This window comes from Panthera pardus, unplaced genomic scaffold (assembly GCF_024362965.1).
Source record: "Panthera pardus isolate Hobbes unplaced genomic scaffold, ASM2436296v1 HiC_scaffold_6, whole genome shotgun sequence".
In the NCBI taxonomy this organism is placed as follows: Eukaryota; Metazoa; Chordata; class Mammalia; order Carnivora; family Felidae; genus Panthera; species Panthera pardus.
This window is the reverse complement of record NW_026526991.1, coordinates 98,110,337-98,132,248: the sequence shown is the minus strand read 5'-3', so window position 1 is coordinate 98,132,248 and position 21,912 is coordinate 98,110,337. Positions and strand designations below refer to the sequence as shown.

The 21,912-nt window shown below is 40.1% G+C and overlaps 1 protein-coding gene across 1 annotated transcript in view; it reads right to left on the bottom strand.

The window, feature by feature from the left end:
* A2M (alpha-2-macroglobulin) overlaps nucleotides 1-21,912 on the bottom strand; it is a 45,855-nt gene that overhangs the window by 7,804 nt on the left and 16,139 nt on the right. The window contains exons 12-28 of the mRNA XM_019464560.2: nucleotides 20,155-20,382; nucleotides 19,842-19,905; nucleotides 18,709-18,851; nucleotides 17,726-17,875; nucleotides 15,351-15,518; nucleotides 14,618-14,726; nucleotides 12,160-12,280; nucleotides 11,256-11,484; nucleotides 10,410-10,530; nucleotides 9,953-10,074; nucleotides 9,560-9,611; nucleotides 5,404-5,487; nucleotides 4,947-5,123; nucleotides 4,083-4,170; nucleotides 2,440-2,596; nucleotides 2,060-2,134; nucleotides 1,206-1,386 (exon numbers count right to left, since the gene is read on the bottom strand). Coding sequence (XP_019320105.2) covers nucleotides 1,206-1,386; nucleotides 2,060-2,134; nucleotides 2,440-2,596; nucleotides 4,083-4,170; nucleotides 4,947-5,123; nucleotides 5,404-5,487; nucleotides 9,560-9,611; nucleotides 9,953-10,074; nucleotides 10,410-10,530; nucleotides 11,256-11,484; nucleotides 12,160-12,280; nucleotides 14,618-14,726; nucleotides 15,351-15,518; nucleotides 17,726-17,875; nucleotides 18,709-18,851; nucleotides 19,842-19,905; nucleotides 20,155-20,382 — 2,269 coding nt within the window. The remainder of the gene's footprint in view (nucleotides 1-1,205; nucleotides 1,387-2,059; nucleotides 2,135-2,439; nucleotides 2,597-4,082; nucleotides 4,171-4,946; nucleotides 5,124-5,403; nucleotides 5,488-9,559; nucleotides 9,612-9,952; nucleotides 10,075-10,409; nucleotides 10,531-11,255; nucleotides 11,485-12,159; nucleotides 12,281-14,617; nucleotides 14,727-15,350; nucleotides 15,519-17,725; nucleotides 17,876-18,708; nucleotides 18,852-19,841; nucleotides 19,906-20,154; nucleotides 20,383-21,912) is intronic.

The window sequence follows — 21,912 nt, the reverse complement described above, 5'->3', positions numbered from 1 at the left end:
GGATCGCAGATGACATGAGATAACGGAGTTCACACTCATCAGGGTGCGAACAGTACCCTAATAACAGTACGAAATAACAGTAATCCTTAAGGTAACCAAAGGCTGACCAGGGTGTGACCTAATGGGAACCGATTTAAACTGCTGTGGGAAGTAAATTACGCTGCGGAGTAAGTCACAATTTGGGAACATCCAGCAAAGGGGAAGATGTGTTTCGCCTACGAATCAGTGATTCACTTCTCGAAGTAGAACCTACAGGAACTCACACCCACGCACAAGGAGACAGACACATCGGTGAGTATTCACTGCAGCACGGTTTGCCATAGCAACAAATAAGAGACAACACCTATGACGAGAGACTCTTTAACATAAGTTATGAGTTACCTATATTTTGCACTATATTATGCGGCAGAGAAAATAATGAATTAGAGCTATAGGCCCTCAGTAAGGGACTCCTGTTAGCACAATGTGGAACTTAAAAAACAAAAGGCAGACAAACAGACAAGAAAACAAGATGCAGAAATACTCAAAAGTGTGATACTGTTGATTTAAGGATGAAGAACACATCAAAATTCTGAATATTGTTTAGGAATATAGGTGGAGTAAACATAAAGCTATCCATAGAAATGGTAATGACAAATTCAGGGTAATGGTCAACTTTGGGGGTGGGAGGGGCACACAGAATTTTTCCTGCATTGGTAATTTTGTATTTCTTAAGCTGGGAGGGAAGTATAAAGTGGTTTGCTGATTATCCTTTATGCCTTTTTGTATATCTGAAACCTTCCCGATACATTTTAAGAATAAACACGTAACGGCACCATTAAGGCAGAAAGGTAGAATATATTTCATTGGATAAACTATTACCATTTGCATTTTATTTTCTATTTTTTCGACCTGAGCAGGGGAGGGGGCAGAGTAAATACTATTATTACCCCCATCTTACTGATGAAGGAACTGAAACATAGACGAGTTAAGTGACTTGCCCAAGGTCACACTGTTAAACTGTTCTGGAGCCAGTCTCCAGAGGCTGAGCTTCTCATGACTACAGTGCACCTGCCTCTTATCTTTTGGTGTGTGACTTGCTTAAGAAGTTCCAGATTTTATGGTGATAGAGACAAGAGAAGAGAAGGGAAAGCGATCACAGGAGGTAGGTGTGGGGGGTTTTGAGGTATGGTTCTTGATACAGAGAAGGCAGGATGTTTGCTCACCTTCCTTCACAGCTTCCTCATTAAGTAAGTGGAGTATCTCCTTGCTCCTGTCCTGGTTACCTACCAGGGCAAAAGCATAGGCCAACAGTGCCTTGGTGTAGACGTGCTTTTCATGGGGTCCTTCCTTTGCTGAATTCCAGGCTGACTCCAAGCAGAACAGGGCATTGCGCACAACAGGGTGCTGAGGGGGGAAAACAAGGAGGGAACCGAGCTGTGTGAACAGGGACACTGGCTTTCCCAGGTAAACGCGGATCATTTTCCAAATGCATGTGTCTGTCTGTTCTCGTTCTTTTCCTTCTTTTTTTTTTTTTTTTTTTTTTTTAACGTTTATTTATTTTGAGAGCACTCAGGAGGGTGAGAGAGGGGCAGAGAGAGAGGGAGACACAGAGAATCCCAAGCAGGCTCCATGCTGTCGGTGCAGAGCCCGGCTTGGGGCTCGATGTCGTGAACCGCGAGATCATGACCTGAGCTGAAATCAAGAGTGAGATGCTTAACCTACTGAGCCACCCAGGTGCCCCCATCTGTTGTCATTTTTATGGAGAGAGAGAATAGCATTTTATGTTATTATTACATTTGTTAGGCAGGAGCACAGATCATATTTTTAGAACTCATTTTGTATGTACATATGGCAAGAGTGGGAGGTCTTAGGGGAGAAATAGCTTAGGGGGCATCCCTGGGATAGTGTATATCTTTCTTAACGGATTGACCACATTTCCTTCTGATCCGAGAAGCATTGGCATGGCATAGAAGGAAAGCTGACACCTGGCTTTTAGTAAGGTGATATTTCTGACAGCCGGACAGCAGTGTCATTGTGTCCAAACTATGCCTCAGTAGGGGAATGAGGTGGTACCTACAGTGGCAGGGAGAGGAATCTCCAGAAGGGAAATGGTGATGTAGGCAGAAAGGGTCACTTCGTCTTCCACTCCACCCTGTAAGTGTGGGGGGGTAGAGAGAGAGATTTGATTAAATGAACTTCTGAGAATGCTCTTAATCAGCTCCTGGGTGTCATGGAATGTATCCTTACTCGTCTGCATCCCCAGGGGGCAAATTAGCACAAGCAACCTACGTCCATCCCCTCTTTCTTGGCGCTATCCGGGATCTATCTATCTATCATCTATCAATCTATCGATCTATCTATCTACCTATCAGTTATTTGTCTTTCCTAAGGAATTCTTATATTATCCTTGTAGACATCAGAATGGACAGATAAAAGCTAACTCCACGAACACCTCACCTTAATGGCATTGTTGAGCAGAGACCCAGAGCTCCTGAAACAGCCATTGTCCTTCTGCTTTTGGGAGAGCCAGGTGAGGGCTTGGGTGATGTGTGCTTCATCAATGAAGATGTAGGCTCGAGCCTGGGCAAAAGTCTTCAGTACAAAGGCGGTAAGCCTGAGCAGGAGGGAAGCGATGGTGATGTTTATGTTGTGACAATAGTTTTATAACTGTGTCACAGTGACAGGCTTCACTGGACACCATTTACATTGATGTGAGTCACCTGACCGGTATTCACGTGTATTTAGAACTCCCATCTCCTTTAGACTGCTTGATTAATCTGCTAAATCTGGTATTTCGTTGCTGACTCATTTTCTCTTTGCTACAGCGAGTAACGTTCTAATGTTCTTCTAATGTTACTTATCTTTACTTATTTGAGTGAGGTTTTCCATCTTTCTTCTCTTTAGAGACTTCCTTCTGTAGATGGCAGAATCTTCTACGGAAAATTGTGGTAACTTCTAACTGCTTTGCTTTGCCTTAGGGATTTTAAAACAATGTTTCGTGTCACTGGGTCCCCCTCATTTCTTTCTTCCCATGAGTGAATTTATTCTCAGTCAAGATGAGTATGATCTAAAAGCCTACCACAAGTGGAAGTTAACGTGGTTTATCTAAAAGTTATGTGATACGTTCACTGGCCATATTATTTAAAAACTCATGGTTATGGGAGCGATTTTAGAAAAAAATAGCCATTTAAAAACAGCTATCATATTATTATTGTTATTTTTTTTTAAATTTTAAATGTTTATTGAATTTTTTGAAGGAGAGAGAGACAGAGTGTGAGCGGGGGAGGGGCAGAGAGAGAGAGAGACAGAGACACAGAATCCAAAGCAGGCTCCAGGCTCCCAGCTGTCAGCACAGAGCCTGATGTGGGGCTCGAGCTCATGGACTGTGAGATCATGACTAAGCAGAAGTCGGATGCTTAACTGACAGGCACCCAGGCACCCCGATTTCATTACTATTTTTAACTGATTTTAATTTTAAGTAATCTCTACACCCAACATGGGGCTGAACTTAACAACGTGAAGTCAACTATTGCATGCTCTACTGATTCAGCCAGCCAGGTGCCCCCCCAAAGGCATCTATTTTATTTTATTATTATTATTTTAAATTTTTACTTTATTTTTTAGAAGTTTATTTATTTATTTTGAGAAAGAGAGAGAGAGAGAGCACGCACGAGTCAGGGAGGGACAGAGAGAGAGGCAGGGAGACAGAATCCCAAGCTGGCTCTGAGCTGTCAGTGCAGAGCCTGACTCGGGGCTCAGATTCACAAACCATGAGATCATGACCTGAGCCGAAATCAGGAGTCAGGCGCTTAACCGACTGAGCCACACAAGCGCCCCCCCACCCCCACAGAATAGCTATTTTAGAAAGAATATGCTTGGTGTTATTAACAGGATGAATTTTGGGGACAGATCTAACATACATGTATTTGAATGTCAACTTTTCTGGTGGTTACCTCGCTAGTCTTGGTATAGGTACTGAGCATAACCAACTACAGGTTTAATAATACATATCTGATAAGGTTACTGTGAATATACTTGTGATAATACATGTAAAAGAGCTGGTACGGAAGTAGAAGCTCAAAAAACTGTCTATTCCTTACCAGGTATTGCCCTCATTCCTGCCATATTTTTCCCCAAAGGTGCTATAGGAGCCATCATGGTGCTTATAGGTCAGCTGTCTCTGGTAACCTGGAATAGAAGGTTAATGAAACAGTATGACAGATGGCATGTGTTTTGGCCAGAAAAATTACCAAAATGCCTCGGTCTCTGCTGATATTTCTTTCTTTCTTTCTTTCTTTCTTTCTTTCTTTTAATTTTTTTTTGACGTTTATTTACTTTTGAGACAGAGAGAGACAGAGCATGAACGGGGGAGGGGCAGAGAGAGAGGGAGACACAGAATCCGAAGCAGGCTCCAGGCTCTGAGCTGTCAGCACAGAGCCCGACGTGGGGCTCAAACTCACGGGCCGCGAGATTGTGACCTGAGCTGAAGTCGGACGCTTAACCGACTGAGCCACCCAGGCGCCCCGATATTTCTTTCTTTTAAAAAAATTTTAAAAAAGTATTTATTTATTTTTGAGAGAGAGAGCACACAAGTGGGAGAGGGGCAGAGAGAGAGAGAGAGAGAGAGAGGGACAGAGGATCCCAGGCGGGCTCTGCACTGACAGCAGAGAGCCTGATGTGGGGCTTGAAACCACGAACTGCGAGATTCTGACCATCTGGCATCCCTTTGGTGATATTTCTTAAATTTTGCTGTCATATGTTAGAAGGGTCTGAGTTCTAAACATTAATGGGAAGTTGGACCCTGGATAGTTACCGTAAAATCACAGCATGAGTACCAAAGTAACTATGATACTATGAGAAGCCAACATACCATAGAACCGATAAGTAATTCAAGCCTATTGGGAAATCCAGTGTATTGTTAAAATGACTCTGTGAAGTTTTCACTTACTTGTTTAATCACTCACCGGTATTGAGGTAGCCAATGGCCTTGGACTTGACCTCTGGAGTCAGCTGTTGTGTCTTATTTAGATAATTCAGAACATAGATGTTAGGAGCAAAGAGGACCATATTCTGTTCTCCACAGCCATAGGGCATTCGGAGGAGATTTTGTATATTTTGCATGGCAGAGCCCAAGATGTCTCCTAGGGAATGGGAGAGATGGGACATCATAAGTCTTATAGATTATAATCTATCCGAATCCTTAAGAAGAAAGGAATAATTTTAGGAAGGTTGAAAAATGAAGATTTTGGGCAAGGGTGAGCTGTCCAGGGACAGGAGTATGATTGGGAGCAATGAACAAGCCCAAAGACGGAGGAAGACTGAAGTTGAAATTATAGTTGTTATTTTGAGGGAGTATTTATGGAAAAGAAATACAGTAAAAACTGCCCATATAGTAGAATGATTCACAGGGACGGAGCTCACCCAATACCGAGATGGAGGCTCGGGCAGATTCTTCTACCACGTTCTGTGGCAGCTTCAGAGATAATTGTTCAGACACTCCGGTATCTAGAGAAACACACAAGCCATAATGAAAATAATGCTCCTGCAGAGCTCCAAAACACAGAAGCCAGACTATGCCTTATACTTAAACTTCTGAAAAGTTGTCCCTCTTCCAGTATTTCCCTTAAAAAAAATACATACATATATATATATATATACACATATATATATACACACACATATATATAATCTTAAATGTGTACAAACGGGATTCTGAGATTTCTAGAAATTCTTCTTCCCCAACCCTCTTTTCCCCCATGTATTTAGAGTGCATTCCAAACAAGGCTACAAATTGACAAGTGCCCATGATGTTGTGACTCCGTCGTGACCATCCCGTGGCTAGCATGAGATGGTTATCACAAGATGATCAGTTTAGCGTCTATTCCTAACCTCCTTACTCGACAGTTGTATGAAAAAACCCCCTAATGTATACATAAGCAAAGAAAAAATCTCTGGGATTTCCAAATTCTGACAACAATGTCCTTACTGCCCTCAAATTTCACAGATATGAAGGTCGTATTTTTATGGGGGACCGAGACATGGGACTGGGGGTGAAGGTGAACAGTATCTGACTCACTGAACATAGAATAATTGCTGCTGCTAGGCATACATTTACTGCCATTTTAGGATTGGTAAATTTCATGACGATGAAAGAGAAATGTAGCATTTATCTTCATGCTGCATCCCCCTTTCTCGTGAAATTAACATTGAAACTTTGGTCAAAGGGTACAAATTTTCAGTTACGCAGGAAGATTACACTGTAGAGATCTATTGTATAGAACAATGCCTGCTATTAACAATACCATACCGAACACTTAAATGCTTATTTGCTAATAGGATAGATCTCATACTAAGTGATCCTATCACACAAAAAATATGCTAATAAGTGAGTGGCAGGAAACTTCTGGAGGTGATGGATAAGTTTATAGTATAGATTGTGGTGACAGTCTTACAGGTGTATACTTATTTCCAAACTCATCAAGTTGTATCCATTAATTATGTGTGTTGTTAATTACATTTATATACACAGTTGTGTATCTAAATTTTAATTTTATATATAATATAATATACAATTATATATACAATATATAATATACAATTATATAATATACAATTATATAATATATAATAATATAATATATAATTATATAATATATAATATATAACGTATAATATAATTATATATATTATATATTATTTGTATGTTAAAAAATTTTTTTTAATGTTTTTTATGTATTCTTGAGAGATAGAAAGTGCATGTGCACACTTGCATGCAAGCATGGAGAGGCAGAGAGAGAGAATCCTAAGCAGGCAACATGGGGCTCGAACTCATGAAGCCTGAGATCATGACCTGACCCGATATAAAGAGTTGGATGCTGGGGTGCCCGGGTGGCTCAGTCGGTTGAGCAGCCGACTTTGGCTCAGGTCACGATCTCGCGGTCCGTGGGTTCGAGCCCCCCGTCGGGCTCCGTGCTGACAGCTTGGAGCCTGGAGCCTGTTTCGGATTCTGTGTCTCCCTCTCTCTGACCCTCCCCCATTCATGCTCTGTCTCTCTCTGTCTCAAAAATAAATAAACGTTAAAAAAAAAAAAAAAAGAGTTGGATGCTTAACCACCTGAGCCACCCAGGGGCCCTGTATTATTTGTATGTTAAAAAAAAAAAACAAAACTCTCTTACCTTCCCCCCAAGAAACTTTTGTAAGAAAACAGATACCAGAGAGGAGCCTGAGTGGATTCTCTCTCTCTCTCTCTGCCCCTTCCCCTCTCTCTCAAAATAATTAAATAAACGTTAAAAAAAAAAAACAGATGCCATAAAAAAGGTAAAAGACAAATTACCAAGCCAAAAAGAAAAAAAAGCAACTTATTCAATAGATAAAGAATCAGTCAGATACAGATGAATCAGAAAAAAAAAAAAAAATCACTCCAACCTGAAAGGTCACAGGATATGAAGGCATTCATAAATGTGTAAAAATGAGCTCATCATCACTTGTGATTGTAGAGATTTAGGTTAAAACATTATATTTTTTCATCTAAAATTTTCACCAAAATTGAAAACTTTCATGGTAAAAGATGCTGGTGATCACGGAGGGAAATATAAACTTGGTGAGAATATTAACTGTTAGATATTAGCAAAAGGGTTTTTAAAGTTCTATTAAAACTGAAGAATATACATATCACCTCTTAATTAGGAATTTCACATTTTACAAATAAATATACTTGCATCTGGGGGTGCCTGGGTGGCTCAGTTGGTGAAGCGTCTGACTCAGAGCCTGCCTGGAATTCTCTGTCTCCCTCTCTCCCTCTCTGTCCCTAACCCGCTCGCTCTCTATGTCACTTTCAAAATAAATAAACACTTAAAAAATACTTGCGGGGCACCTGGGTGGCTCAGTCAGTTAAGTGTCCGACTTTGGCTCAGGCCACGATCTCATGGTTCGTGAGTTCAACCCCACATCAGGCTCTGTGCTGACAGCTCAGAGCCTGGACCCCGCCTCTGATTCTGTGTCTCCCTCTCTCTCTCTGCCCCTTCCCAGCTCATGCTCTGTCTCTCTCTCTCTTTCTCAAAAATAAATAAACATTAAAAAAATTAAAAAAAAAAACACCCTTGCATCTATACATAAGGAGGTATTTATTTATTTAGATTTATTCATCTGGCAAATAGTTAAGAAAATGAGGAATAGCTAAAATACCAATCAGAACTGTGATATATCGATAGTAGGGAATTTTACTAAATTATATCAAAGGGAATTACCTTTTAGGAATGGGACTAAAAGGGATTACCTAGTTCTATAATTTAACATGGTTAGATTTTTAAGCTAGATTGCTGAGTAAGAAGTCATGAAATGTTGCTTATACAAGTTACAGGATGAAACTTAATACCATTTACATAAATCACATATATAAATAAATTCATCTATGCATATTATTTTTAAACATATATGGATGGTAATTAAAGTATTAAAAATATTGCCTTTAATATGAAGCTGTGTTTTCTAAAGGAGAATGTATTTTTGTATTACACAGACAATAAAAATTAATTAAAAATTTTTTTTTGCTGTTTATTTTGGGGAGAGAGACAGAGTGTGACTGGGGGAGGGGCAGAGAGAGAGGGAGACACAGAATCTGAGGCCGGCTCCAGGCTCTGAGCTGTCAGCACAGAGCCCAACATGGGGCTTGAACCCATGAACTGTGAGATCATGACCTGAGCCAAAGTCAGATGCTTAACTGACCGAGCCACCCAGGTGCCCCCAATAAAAATTAATTTTAATAAAACTGCTTGATGATCAGCTCTAGACACATAAGAAATAAATCAAAGTAAAGAACTCAGGAATGGAAGGCAAGCCATGATAAAAGGATTTGGTGGTAAATTCACTTAAATGTAGAAATAAGGCTAGATAACCAGGCAATTATGTTTTTAGAACACATTTTATATATTTGAAGTCTTGACAGTATAATAAACACAGTAAACAAAAATTCATAGGTAGACAAAGTCAAGAAACACATGTATGATGTTGACTCCATGTTGTTTGAGATGAGAACACATTGTGTCGATAAATTTCTTAGTGTACCAAATTTCTGTAAGTGTTTTTGTTTAGACTAGAAAATTCTTCACCAAGATAAAGTTATATCTTCTATTGTGAGTTTCTTTAGTGTCTTCTCAAATGGGTTGATGGTTCTCTGGGTCTTACTTACCTTGTAGGGAAGCGTAGGAATAATATATAATGTCATATACATATATATATATATATTATATATATGAGATATGTATTATATATATAATATATATAACTATATATATAACATATATGAGATATGTATTATATATATAATATATATAACTATATATATAACATATATGAGATATATATTATATATATAATATATATAACATATATGAGATATATATTATATATATAATATATATAACATATATGAGATATATATTATATATATATAATATATATATTATATATATATATAACCTGTCTCCTGGACTTTATAATAATATACAAAATTCTTCGAACTTTAAATGTTACACAAACTTTGGTCAATGCTATCTTAATTATGATGAGTGACTCTTACCTGGTGGACAGAGCAGGGAGTTGAATGTTGCTTCCTTCTCTAGTCCTTCAGGCTTTAGGTGGAAAGAAAGAAAAGGTAGAGGTAAGAATGGACATGTACGTTGGTAGTAGAACTGACTTCCAAATGTATTACATAAATAAATTCTGTAAGTATAAGCAATATGAAGGAGACAGGTTGATAGATGAGGAGGAAGTGAGGGAAAAATGATATAAATATTGAGACAGAGAGAGAGAGAGAGAGAGAGAGGGAGAAAGAGAAGAGGAGAGAATATTGTGAACTCTTCTGTGATTATGTATTATTTAACCCTTCTTAACTAAAACTTGGGATCTCAACTGGATTCACCATTGTTTTTATTTACTCGTTGTGACCTGTCAAATGGATTGGCTTACTTACTTCAACCAGCAGAGACTTGATGATTGTGTCTTTCTTTCCATATTCAGGGACCACAGTCACCTCGGTCCCACATGGCTCTTGAGACTCCAGTGCCTCTGCGCTCACGGTGAAGTTCACATTACCTAAAAAAGGGGCAGTACAGATGAGCACCATCGCCTTCTTTCTCCATGCCTCAAAACCTCACGTTTCATAAGTGTTCAATGTTTTGTAACCTCTTTTTGTTTTATAAAAACACAGGAGCAGGAATGGAAACACAGAGGCTAATGATACTGAGAATCCAAGGCGGAGGTGGAAGTAAAGGAAGTGGGGAGAGCCTTCTAGAGTAAAAGACACAGGCGAAAATCCTACCATTGGAGGGCGTGTGTTTTTGCCTCAGGGAAATAACATTAGATGTAAGGATCCTGCTGACCTATACAATCCCTGAGTAGAGAATTGTCTCTAGGAGAGTGTCCCTCACCTAATGCCTTTGGTGTTACTGCCCAGGACAAAGTTTGCCGGCCATTCCCACAGATGCAGTGAGACTCTTGTTTCTTCTCCTGGACTAGGAATGCAGGAGATTCGTCTAGCTGCACATTAACCTGAAACCACACGTAAATCCAAGAGACAGATCAGAAGGAGAAGGAGACCAAAAGCATAATGGTTTGAAATAAAGCATGTTGGGGATTGGTTAGATTTTAGGTTGCCTAATAGTAGAGATGATCTAAGTGCAGACCAACTACCTTTCCATGATCTGACATGGAAACCTTAGTATTTTTCAATAATCTGCTCATTCATGGGGTGGGACAGGAGGTGCAAAAGTCATGATGGCATGTTGCCTGTGGAAACTCTACATCTCTGGCCTGGGATCTTGACCATTCCTTCAGCTCTCCCAGCAGAGTGTACAAGATTTATAAATGCTTGTGGTTTCAGGGGAGGTCAGATGCTCACAAATAACTTTCAAAGTGAGGTTTGATATGTCTATTGGTCTAGGATGCTATGTGAAAACTAAATATGTGGAAGGTAGAAGTCGAAACCTTAAGGGATCTAAGACGTGAGAATGAAGCATACTGATTTTTGTCCACCTTGTCAGAAATCTTCATACTGCACAAGCTTCCTAAACTTATGGGGTTGTGGCAAGGCTCAGAAGCTTGTTTTAAGTTGCACGTATTTGGAAATACCGGCAACCATGGCGTCTATAACATATGAATATCTCTGAGAGGATTCCTCTTCTGGTGAGCTCATCTGGCACAGTATTTCAAAGAGTGCAGTTTTCAATTTATTGGACTGTCACCTCGTGTTCAATTGAGGAAAGAGAGGTCCTTACCCGGATGCAATTGGAAAGGTAGTTTAGGACAGTGGCCTTGAGCGTGAAGGTCTCTCCGCGGATCACAGAGTAGGGCATTGTGAGCTCCACAAAGAAGGGCTGGAAGGCGCGGAGGGAGGCGGGAAGCGAGAGACCAAGTCCAGTGTCATTGGACAGACAGAGGGCCCCTGCCTTCCATTCCGTGATGGTGTCAGGGACTGTTACTCCCACTTCAGCCACACCTGATGCGCTGGGGAGGATAGAAATGTGAAGAACAGAAAGCAAACAGTGAAATAAATTCTTTCTAGGAAGAGAACTCCCATAAATAATTCTATTGTCGTGACCTGAATGCACTCAGTAGAAATATCAATAAAGGAGAGGATAATCAAGGCTTGAAATGGGAAAATATTAGAAGTCCTTTCCTTCCAATTCTGTTTGCAATTCTAGTCTATATCAGAATCTTCTCTAGACATATAACTATAGCATTGTCTATTATAGACAATGTTGTTACAAATTGAGTCTGTAATTTGAGATTGCTCTTAAATTTTACTCTTGAAAATACTGTTCCAATGAAGGCAGGCTTACAGTTTTTAATTCTACTATGACTGCGTCTCGTTGGTCTGACTGATTCTGTGCTTAACCCAAGACTGTTGGCCGGTGAAAGATCTCTTACAGGTGTTAGTCTATGCAGTACCTGGTCCTTATTCCCATTTTCTGGAAGTCTTAGAATTAAATATGTGCAAAATTTCTCAGCTCTGATATAATTAGAAGAGTGAGACTTCATAGCAGAAGTACTTATGTTCAGCCTCTCCTGAAAATAAGAACGTGTCTAAAAGAAATACTTGGATATTGAAAAATTAGCCAAACCCGGAAAATCGTGAGGCGTCTATATTCGTACCTTTTATATATAAAGAAAGTTACTTACTCTACGGCCACCAAGTCCCAGATCCACGTCTCAGGGAAATACTTTCTCACAGTCTCGGTGAACGCCTCTGAAACATGTGCCATATCTGTAAGTTCCTGGCCTCTTTGCAATTCAGATATGGCTATGGTGGGCGAGGGAGGAGACAGAAATAACAAATACAAAGATTAAGCTTATGAGAGCTTGTAATACATGTTACAAAAGAAATAAACAGGCTGATGGAACAGACAGGAACCAGGAGAGGATGCTTTGGTGCTAAGGGAATACTTCTTTGAGGAAGCGATATGTAAGCCGAACTCTAGAGCTTACGTTTGGACTAGAATAAGTCCAAAGTGGACTAGAATAAGTCCAAAGTGAGTGGGGGTAAGAGAATCACAAATACAGGACATGGAGATCTAGAGGCAGAAAGAGCCTCGGATTGCCTTTGTAGCAGAAAAGAGTCCTCTGTGCTTATGGCACATTGCCTCGAAAGGAGAGTGATGTAACGTGGATTGGAAGAAGGGCAGGAGTCAGTTTCCATTTGGTATGTTCCTCTGTGGGGTCAAAGAACCATTGTCCCCAAACATTATGACAGTGGTTCTGAGAAAGTTTATAGGAGTGAAGGATCAAGGATAAAAACGTTTTTAGGGCGTGAGGGTGGCTCAGTCAGTTAAGCGTCTGGCTTCGGCTCAGGTCGTGATCTCGCGGTCTGTGAGTTCGAGCCCCGCGTCGGGCTCTGGGCTGACAGCTCAGAGCCTGGAGCCTGCTTTGGATTCTGTGTCTCCCTCTTTCTCTGCCCCTTCCCCGCTCGTGTTCTGTCTGTCTCTCTCTCTCAAAAATAGAAATAAACATTAAAAATGAGTTCTTTCTTTCCACATGTGTCAGAAGGTCAGTGGGGTTCTCTTGCCTGTTTACTTTCTGTTAATGGTGTGCTGGTAAATATTTAACAACCAGTTCTCTGAAAAAAAATTTGTGCCTGTACGTAAGTTTGCTATAAATTCCACTTTTTAAAAAAAAATTATTTTATTATTTTTTAAGAGTTTACTTTTGAGAGAAAAAGAGAGAGAGAGAGAGAGAGAGAGAGAGAGAGAGAGGAGGGGGAGGGGCAGAGAGAGAGGTAGACAGAATCTGAAGTAGGCTCCAGGCTCTGAGCTGTCAGCACAGAGATGACGTGGGGCTCGAACCCATGAGCCATGAAATCATGACCTGAGCTGAAGTCGGTTGCTTAACTGACTGAGCCACCCAGGCGCCCCTACTATAAACTCTACTTTAAAGGATTATAGACTTTAGCTTATAAATAATAAAAACATATAATAATATTTATTTAAATTCCATATAACTAATGAATTTTCATTGAATATTTTCCTTGATTTTTTGACAAACTTTAGTGTGTATTCAACTAATATTCCACCATGATTTGACAATATCAAACTATAAATAAATGGTTACTTAGTGTCTGATTCACCAGTAAAGTAGCCCATATCACTGACAAATAAATGTGATTTCAACATGAATATTGACCGATATTTTGGGGAAGTTAGAGCTTCCTTATCTAACTGGTGAGAATGTAGTCCCAACTTGTGAACATTTCTGTTTCTATCTATGCTGATCCTGTGACTAGAAATTATATCTTTCCTTTCAACCTCACACATCTCCATTTACTAGAGGTGGATTCTTCTTCTTCTTCTTCTTTTTAAAGTTTATCTTATTTATTTTGAGAGAGAAAGAGCAAGTAGGGGAGAGGCAGAGAGGAAGGGAGAGAATCCCAAGTAGGCTCCATGCTGTCAGCACAGAGCCCGATGCAGAGCTTGATCCCATGAACTGTGAGATCCTGACCTGAGCCCAAATCAAGAGTGGGATGCTCACGGCACCTGAGTGGCTCAGTCGGTTGAGCGTCCGACTTTGGCTCAGGTCATGATCTTGCGGTTCGTGGGTTCGAGCCCCATTGGGCTCTGTGCTGACGGTATAGAGCCTGGAGCCTGCTTCGGATTCTGTGTCTCCCCCTCTCTCTCTGCCCCTCCCCCGCTCATGCTCTGTCTCTCTCTCTCCTTCAAAAATAAATAAATTAAAAAAAAAAAGAGTGGGATGCTCAATTGACTGAGCCACCCAGGCACCCCTAGAATAGAAGCAGATTCTTCATGAATGAGTTTCCTGATTGCTCAATCAGAATTAATCCTTTCTCTTATTCTGTATATCTGTACCTCTGTCTCTCTCTCTCTCTTTAAATGGGAGTATAGTTGACATACAGTTCCTGTACCTCTCTTATGAAACTTCTTACAGTCTGCCTTGTATCCTCTCCAGCATTGCATATGTGGGGGCTGGACATAATCAGAATGTTTGGGTTTGTATTGCTATGTGATCTTGAGCAAGAACCTTAATATATCTGAATCACAAGTGCTTTTCTGTTCATTTATCACATTTTATATTTTTAAAAAATCTTTTGTTTGATTCAGTATATTAGCTTCTATTTTTATTTTTTTACCTGGAGAAGCGAATAGTCTTCGAGATGACTGCATTGCATAGGGTTCAGGTGGTGAGCATACTTTGGGTTTATGAATCCTTGTGTTGGTGAATACCTTTAAGCCCATATCCTATGAAGGAAATTATCATCAAATTAGTACATAAATATAAAATATATAGGCACATACTTCATTAAATTTCACAAACATTCCAATTAGCTTAATACTAAACTTTTTCTTTTTTTTTTTTTAATTTAAGTGGAGCCCAACTTCAAGCAGGGCCTGAACTCATGACCCTTAGATCAAGACCTGAGCTGAGACCAAGAGTCAGATGCTTAACCGACTGAGCCACCCAAGTGCCCCAATATTGAACTTTTAATGCTCACATCTGTAGAAAGGATATTGGTATACTCACGGAAGTAATTTTATTCTGTTGGTAAAACTCTTTTAACAGAAATATTTTATATACGTGACATTTATAAATAACACAAGGCAATGAATTTTGGGAAACATTAAAAAAAAAAAAAACTTGATTACTAGTCCAAAAAGTTCTAGCTCTGGCCCTTTGCTATGATCAGATCTGCCACTATTCATAATCTTGGAGAAGTCACTTGACCTGTCTGTGTCCCGTTACCCTCAACTGTGATATGAACGTATTAAAACAAATATGTATTTTTTGCATATATAATATTCCATGAATCTTTAGAATTCAAAATCTTCAAAACATCTTTAGAATCTAAAATACAAGGAATTTACCTGTAGGAAGCTATACATATCTTTTTCATTTGTATTTGATACAGGCGAATACATGATTCCATTGATAAAGACATTATGGCTATTGACACAGTCTTCATCATCTTCCTCCCGTTGATTCAAACTCGCAGGGAAACCAGTGAGGTCCTTCACCGGTAGCAGGTTATAAACCTGTATGAATGCAAAGGACAAAAAGACAAACTTATTTGTGGCTTATTCTTCTTACATGGAAAGAGAAAAGAAAAGCATAATTACCGTCAGTCTTGTTTGAGTGCCACTGTTGCTTAAATAATTTACAGAGATGAAGCTGTTTTAAGAATTTTAGGGAAAAATACCCCCAAACATCCCCATCGAAGTACGCAAGGATCACGATAGCTCGTTACACAGTTCAGAGGCAAACACTAGACTCCATACTAGAATGGAATAAAACTTTATTGGGATAAATCTATGCCTGCTATATTTGGGACATGGTATAAAACATCAGGCTGATAGAAGGAAATGATAGTTTTGTCTCTCCTTGTGGTTAGCACCTGACTCAGTGTATAACAACATTAACGAACACATGTTCTGAACGGGCACACGAATAAGTAAATATCCTCTATATAGGATAGGATAATATTTTCTTAGGCATATTCTCCATCTCCCCCCTTGGTTTTTTCTTGAAAGAGTATTATATGTTCTTGTCTATCTCATCTATGGAAGCAGAAGTTCCATGAGAGCATGGCTTCTTGTTGTTCAAGGAGTTCACTAACAGATTCCCTCATTCCAACAAACAGTAGGTACACCTACAACACAGCAGGTACTAAATTAATACCTGTTGAATGAACGGCTTATGTTACTGGGAACAAAGTGTTTCATTAGTAAAATACTATCAAGGCTCGAGAGGACTGGACTAGTGTTCTAACCCAGGTCTACTCCTAAATACCTGAAAGCTTCTACTTTTTTATTAAAAATTAATAGGATATTCTGCCTTATCTATCCACCAGTGTTGCTATAATTTAAAAAGATCCTGAGATGGGGCGCCTAGGTGGCTCTTCAGTTAAGCGACTGACTGTTGATTTTGGCTCAGGTCATGGTCTCATGGTTTGTGGGATCGAGCCCCATGTCTGGCTCGGCGCTAACAGCATGGAGACTATTTGGGATTCTCTCTCCCTGTCTCTCTGCCCCTTCCCCCCTTAAAGTAAATTAAAAAAAAATAAAAAAAATAAAAAGACCCCAAGAAGGATGAAATTGTTCTCTAAACATAAAACATTGTATTTTCCCATATATGCCCTTGCTCCCTCTACTGAAATGTACGCAATACTTCCTTTAGAAGAATTCTAATATTTTCAATTAAATTCCATTTGGAAGGACTAAAAAACTAAAAATCTTTTCTTATAACTTTTTTTTTTTTTAGGGAGTAAAAAATATAAATTTCTCTTTGTAAAATTTTGATAGTAAAAAAGAAACTTCCGGAAGAGGTTATTTCAATTGGCTTCATATTGAAAATTTGAAGACACAAGCAAATGACTATTAGCAAGTGTTGACTTGTTTCTCATTGTTCTACTCCAGCATACACTTGTGCTATTTCTTCCATTGATATTTTAAAGGATTTAATTTATTAATGTCATTTATCATATAGTAATTCATTTCTCCAAAAACATTTTTTTTAAAGTTTATATATTCTGAGAGAGAGAAAGCACAAACGGGGAAGGAGCAGAGAGAAAGAGAGAGAGAGAGAGAGAGAGAGAGAGAGAGAGGAGAAACCAAGAATCCCAAGCAGGCTCCACACTGGCGTTGGGGGACTCGAACTCATGAGCGGTGAGACCATGGCCTGAGGTGAAGTCAGATGCTTAACCAACTGAGCCACCCAGGTGCCTCCATTTTTCCAAATCTTTATTCATCAGAGACAATGTATATTTTCCTTCAGAAATTGTGTTCATCTTGGAACCTACCGTGTTTGATATAATTCTTAACAAAAACAGAAATTTGATATTTCGTATCAGTTGTCGTGCACCTAAATGTACCACTTTTGTTAGGCTTTTTCAAACATTACAACTAGTTTGAAAATACCTATTACCAGTTTAGAGAGCTCTAGGATTTCAGGGGCTTGAATGGTGCATGATTTTATTGACATACATATATATAAACAAACACACATGTACATATGCGTGTTTATGTTTGTATACGTATATAAACTTATGTAAACAAATACATATCTATGTGTTGAAATGTAATATATTTCTCACCCAAAAAAGTGCCCATGAAAGAGATCAAAGCTACTAACTCTTAGGTAAATAGAATTTTGATAGATTCTATCTTACTCAGATAGGCCTTTCTCCTCCCCCTGAGCCCCTCGCACGGCCCTTCCTGACCCCCCAGGGCTGCCGGGAACTCACCGAGGCCGCGGACAGCTCAGCCTCGGGCCTCATGAGCAGCACACTTTGGTCCACGGCACGGAGGGCGCAGAGGGACTGAGGAGAAGCTGAGACTCGCAGGTGGATGTGGGAGGCCGGGAGACTTTGTGCTGGACGGAAGCTCAAGTCCACCTATGAAATTGGGGAGAATGGTCAGAAAAACAAATGTCCTGATTTAATTGATCATTCACAAGTATTTCCTGAGTGTTCCACACATTCAGGACGTACTCACTTTATTTGACTTGGCGGTGGTTGGCACCATGGGAGTCTTGAGGCTTTTTGTCCCCTACGCTTCACTCTGACTCCCAAGAATCAGTTGAACCTTTGTAATGATATCTAATTCTTATAAATGATTAAATTTGAGATTCCATTTTTTACCTTTGTTACACGGTAAGGTGTTTGTTAAGTGTGGGTGAGTGCACACGGTTCTAGATGCTCTCATATTTTTCTTTTGGCTCCCTAGTAATCTTAAAAACTCGTGTTTCCAACGTTTCATCATAGACGGGAGCAAGATACTCTGAACTGTGTCATATAGTAAGAGACAGTGCACGAGAATTTTATTTTTTTTTTTATTTTATTTTTTTTTAATTTTTTTTTTCAACGTTTTTTATTTATTTTTGGGACAGAGAGAGACAGAGCATGAACGGGGGAGGGGCAGAGAGAGAGGGAGACACAGAATCGGAAACAGGCTCCAGGCTCCGAGCCATCAGCCCAGAGCCTGACGCGGGGCTCGAACTCACGGACCGCGAGATCGTGACCTGGCTGAAGTCGGACGCTTAACCGACTGCGCCACCCAGGCGCCCCACGAGAATTTTAAACTAGGAGGCAAGTGGCATGGATTCCTCGTGTGTCTCTGCCATTCCCTTGCTGAAAATCTCTGGAGGATTCATTTTAACCCCTTTGGCCCCAGTGGTTCACATGCAGAAAATAATTGATAATAATAGCAACTGAAAAAAAAAACCCACCTTGTTGGACAGACAGTTTTCAATCGTATATTTTGCAGAATCCCCAACCACTTCCCCGTCAGGTAAAATGGCGTAGATGAGCAATCGGGCGATGGGAGCAATGTCTGTGTCCACAGGGACTGACACCGAAAAGTGGCCTTTCACTGGAGCGCAGAAAGAATGAGGAATTGTGAGTATGGGTTAGACGTCTCCCCAGGGCTGAAATGAAAGTTTTCTGTCCCACGAAGCCAGTTTTAGGAGCCTGGTCTGGTTAACGGCCGTTTCTATTGGTTGGTATAATAGGTAGCAACCAGCAGACCTAGTAGGCTTAGTAGTAAACATAGAATGTTTACCTCTAAGAATTCTGTACCTCTGAGAACTCTAGCTTTAGGAAGAACCTTATCAAAGTGCTCTCTTCTCTTATCATACAATGGTTCCACGCTAATTTTCAGCTTTAACTCGTCTACACAAAGTTCTGATTTTATCTGAGGGCATGGAGACATCCACTTGGCTACTATTTGATCTAGACTTCACACTAGAGAAGGGAGATAGAACCAGAAGTTATGAAGAAGCGTCAAAAGAGTGGTTCACTGATAAGTTTTGTTGTAAGTGGTCCCTGAGACTTCCTTAGAAGAGCTGAAAACTTCGGAGGTTTATATCGGTCCATATTTATTCATGGTGAGAGTCCCAATCCATGGTGGAAGTACCCAATTTAACCTTTCATAAATCAGAACTATCTTCAAAAGGGAATATGATATAAAGATATAAATGACTCAGCAAAAGACGGAGCATATAGAAAACATTCCAAAATTTTACCTTTCTCTCCATTTCCTAAAACAATTTTAAAATGCCATTTGAGAAGAAGCTCCATGACTGTCTATGGTTTGAAAACGTGGAATATGCATAGATTATAAAACAACAACATCAACACTTTAAATGATCTGGACAGAATACAGTGCTGAAGGAAAAGAAAAGAAATATTCGGTAAAGGGCGAAAAAACAACACCCCATTATTTCTTTCCCCTCTCAGCTTCTCATTTATTGGCGTTAGATGGAAACCCTCTCTCTTTTTTGAAACTATTTCTGGTATTTCTGCAGTGTAAGGCTGACTGTGTCGGAGTGGGGAAGAAATGTGGAATTATGGAAATACTCACTATCTCCCTGCTTCACAGGCAGCACATAGGTCCCAGTTCGGACAATGCCTCCCTTTGCCATTATCTGCAGAAAAGGCAAGGAAAAGGAACTTGGTTTGCCTGACAAAAATCTTACACCCCATGTCTTGCCCTTCATGCGTCATTCTTGCTTTATTGAGCCCGAGCTGGCAATAATTAGCCCAAAGAGAAGCCAAACTTTCAAAAGGAACATGGATCATAAGTCAAAGTAGTGACATCTAAGGAGTTTCATGGTTCTTTGCCCCTCAGAGGGCTCTTGTCTATGGGGAGTCAACCAACTGGCCTTCCTTCTCACCAGATAATAGAACACGAGCTCCTTCAGCGTCTGCAGGGCGTGTCCATTCAGGGTATAATGTGCTTGGACTGTCTGAGTTTGGCCACAGGGCAGTTCATGAGGCATGGGCTCTAGGTGGACAAAACTCTTGCTTAGGGAGAATACAAGGTTAGCAGTGTGATAAGCTTCTTCGTTTTCTGCTGACAGCCATTGATAGCCATAACAGGGACTCTGATCCTTGTATTTGACCTAGTGAATTAAAAAAAAAAACAGTATTAATTTCATAGATCATATGTCAGAGGGAATCAAAGTTCTCACAAAACTGCCTTGGTTCATCGTCCTACCTTAACTAGCACCTAGAAATCTTTTACTCCACAGTAAAAAAGTGAGAGAGTGTTTATCTCTATTGCAGGCCTTTGCACCGCAGAGGCTCCCTGGGTTGGTATTTAAATTTCTGAAGGGCATACACAGAGGCATCTTTTGCTGTGTTTAGTTTGCGCGACACTTTTTTGGGGGCCACTTTACCTACACAGACAGAGACGCTGGAATTCTAAAAGCCCACTGAGGAGACCAAATAGTCTCCAGAAACTTAAGAACTACTCTTCGGAGACTTATTTACGATGGATTTCCACCAGGTATTATGAATATGTCATATTTCAACCTTAAGGGTCTGAGAACACTTTCTGTCAACAGCGTTGGGTTCCAGAGTTGAGTTGGTCAATTAGCTGAAGTCTATCACTCCTGGGCTGTCTGTGGCTGACTATTTTATTTTGCTTTCTGAATGTTTACTTATTTATTTGGAGAGCGAGAGAGCTTATGTGGCAAGAGCAGGGGAGGGGCAGAGGGAGAGGGAAGGAGAGAATCCCAAGCGGGCTCTGAGCTGCCAGCACAGAGCCTGAAGCGGGGCTCGAACCCACCAACTTTTGAGACCATGGTTTGAGCCGAAATCAAGAGCCAGACACTTACCCAACTGAACCACCCAGGCTGATTGTTTTTAACGCTTTTTGTCCCTCTGGACTCTCAAGGTTCATAAGCCCTTTTGGGGTTGTCATTTAACTCTTCTCCATGCAGAAGACTTTCCATATTCTTTTCAGGCTTCCCCTACCCTCATCCTCACCTCCCAAGTGGCATGAATGAATCCTTGTGTCAGCAAAACACTTTATTTATATTTCAATATATGCTCCAGTGATAACATATAAATAATTACCAAACAGAGGGGTTATTTAAAAATAATATTTTTATTTTCAGGATGAGCACATTGCCTGGCGCGTGGAAAACATTCAAGACAGTTCTTGATTGAATAAATGGGCGAACACTCAATTTTTAGCTAATTAGGAGATATGGGCTTTAATGCCATCCATGTAAAGTGGTATCAATCAAATATCCCATTTATTTGTCATCATTATTATATAATGTTTACTTGAGTATCCATATATCTCTGTGTATATTTACATTTCCATTGATGAATAGAGAACTCTATGCTAATATAAAGCGAATTATATGGGTATGACAAAAATCTGGAGAAAATTAGAATAGCAGGGGGAAAATAAAGCAAGAACAATAGTTTATAGGGTGTATACACATGAAATGAATGCTACTAGTCATGTTAATGGGGCGCCTGGGGGACTCAGTCAGTTAAGCGACCAGCTCTTGGTTTCAACTCAGGTCATGATCTCATGGTTTGTGGGTTTGAGCCCCGCATTGGGCTCTGTGCTCATGGGGGAGACCTGCTTGGGATTCTCTATCTCCCCCTCTCTCTGCCTCTTCCCTCCTTGCTCT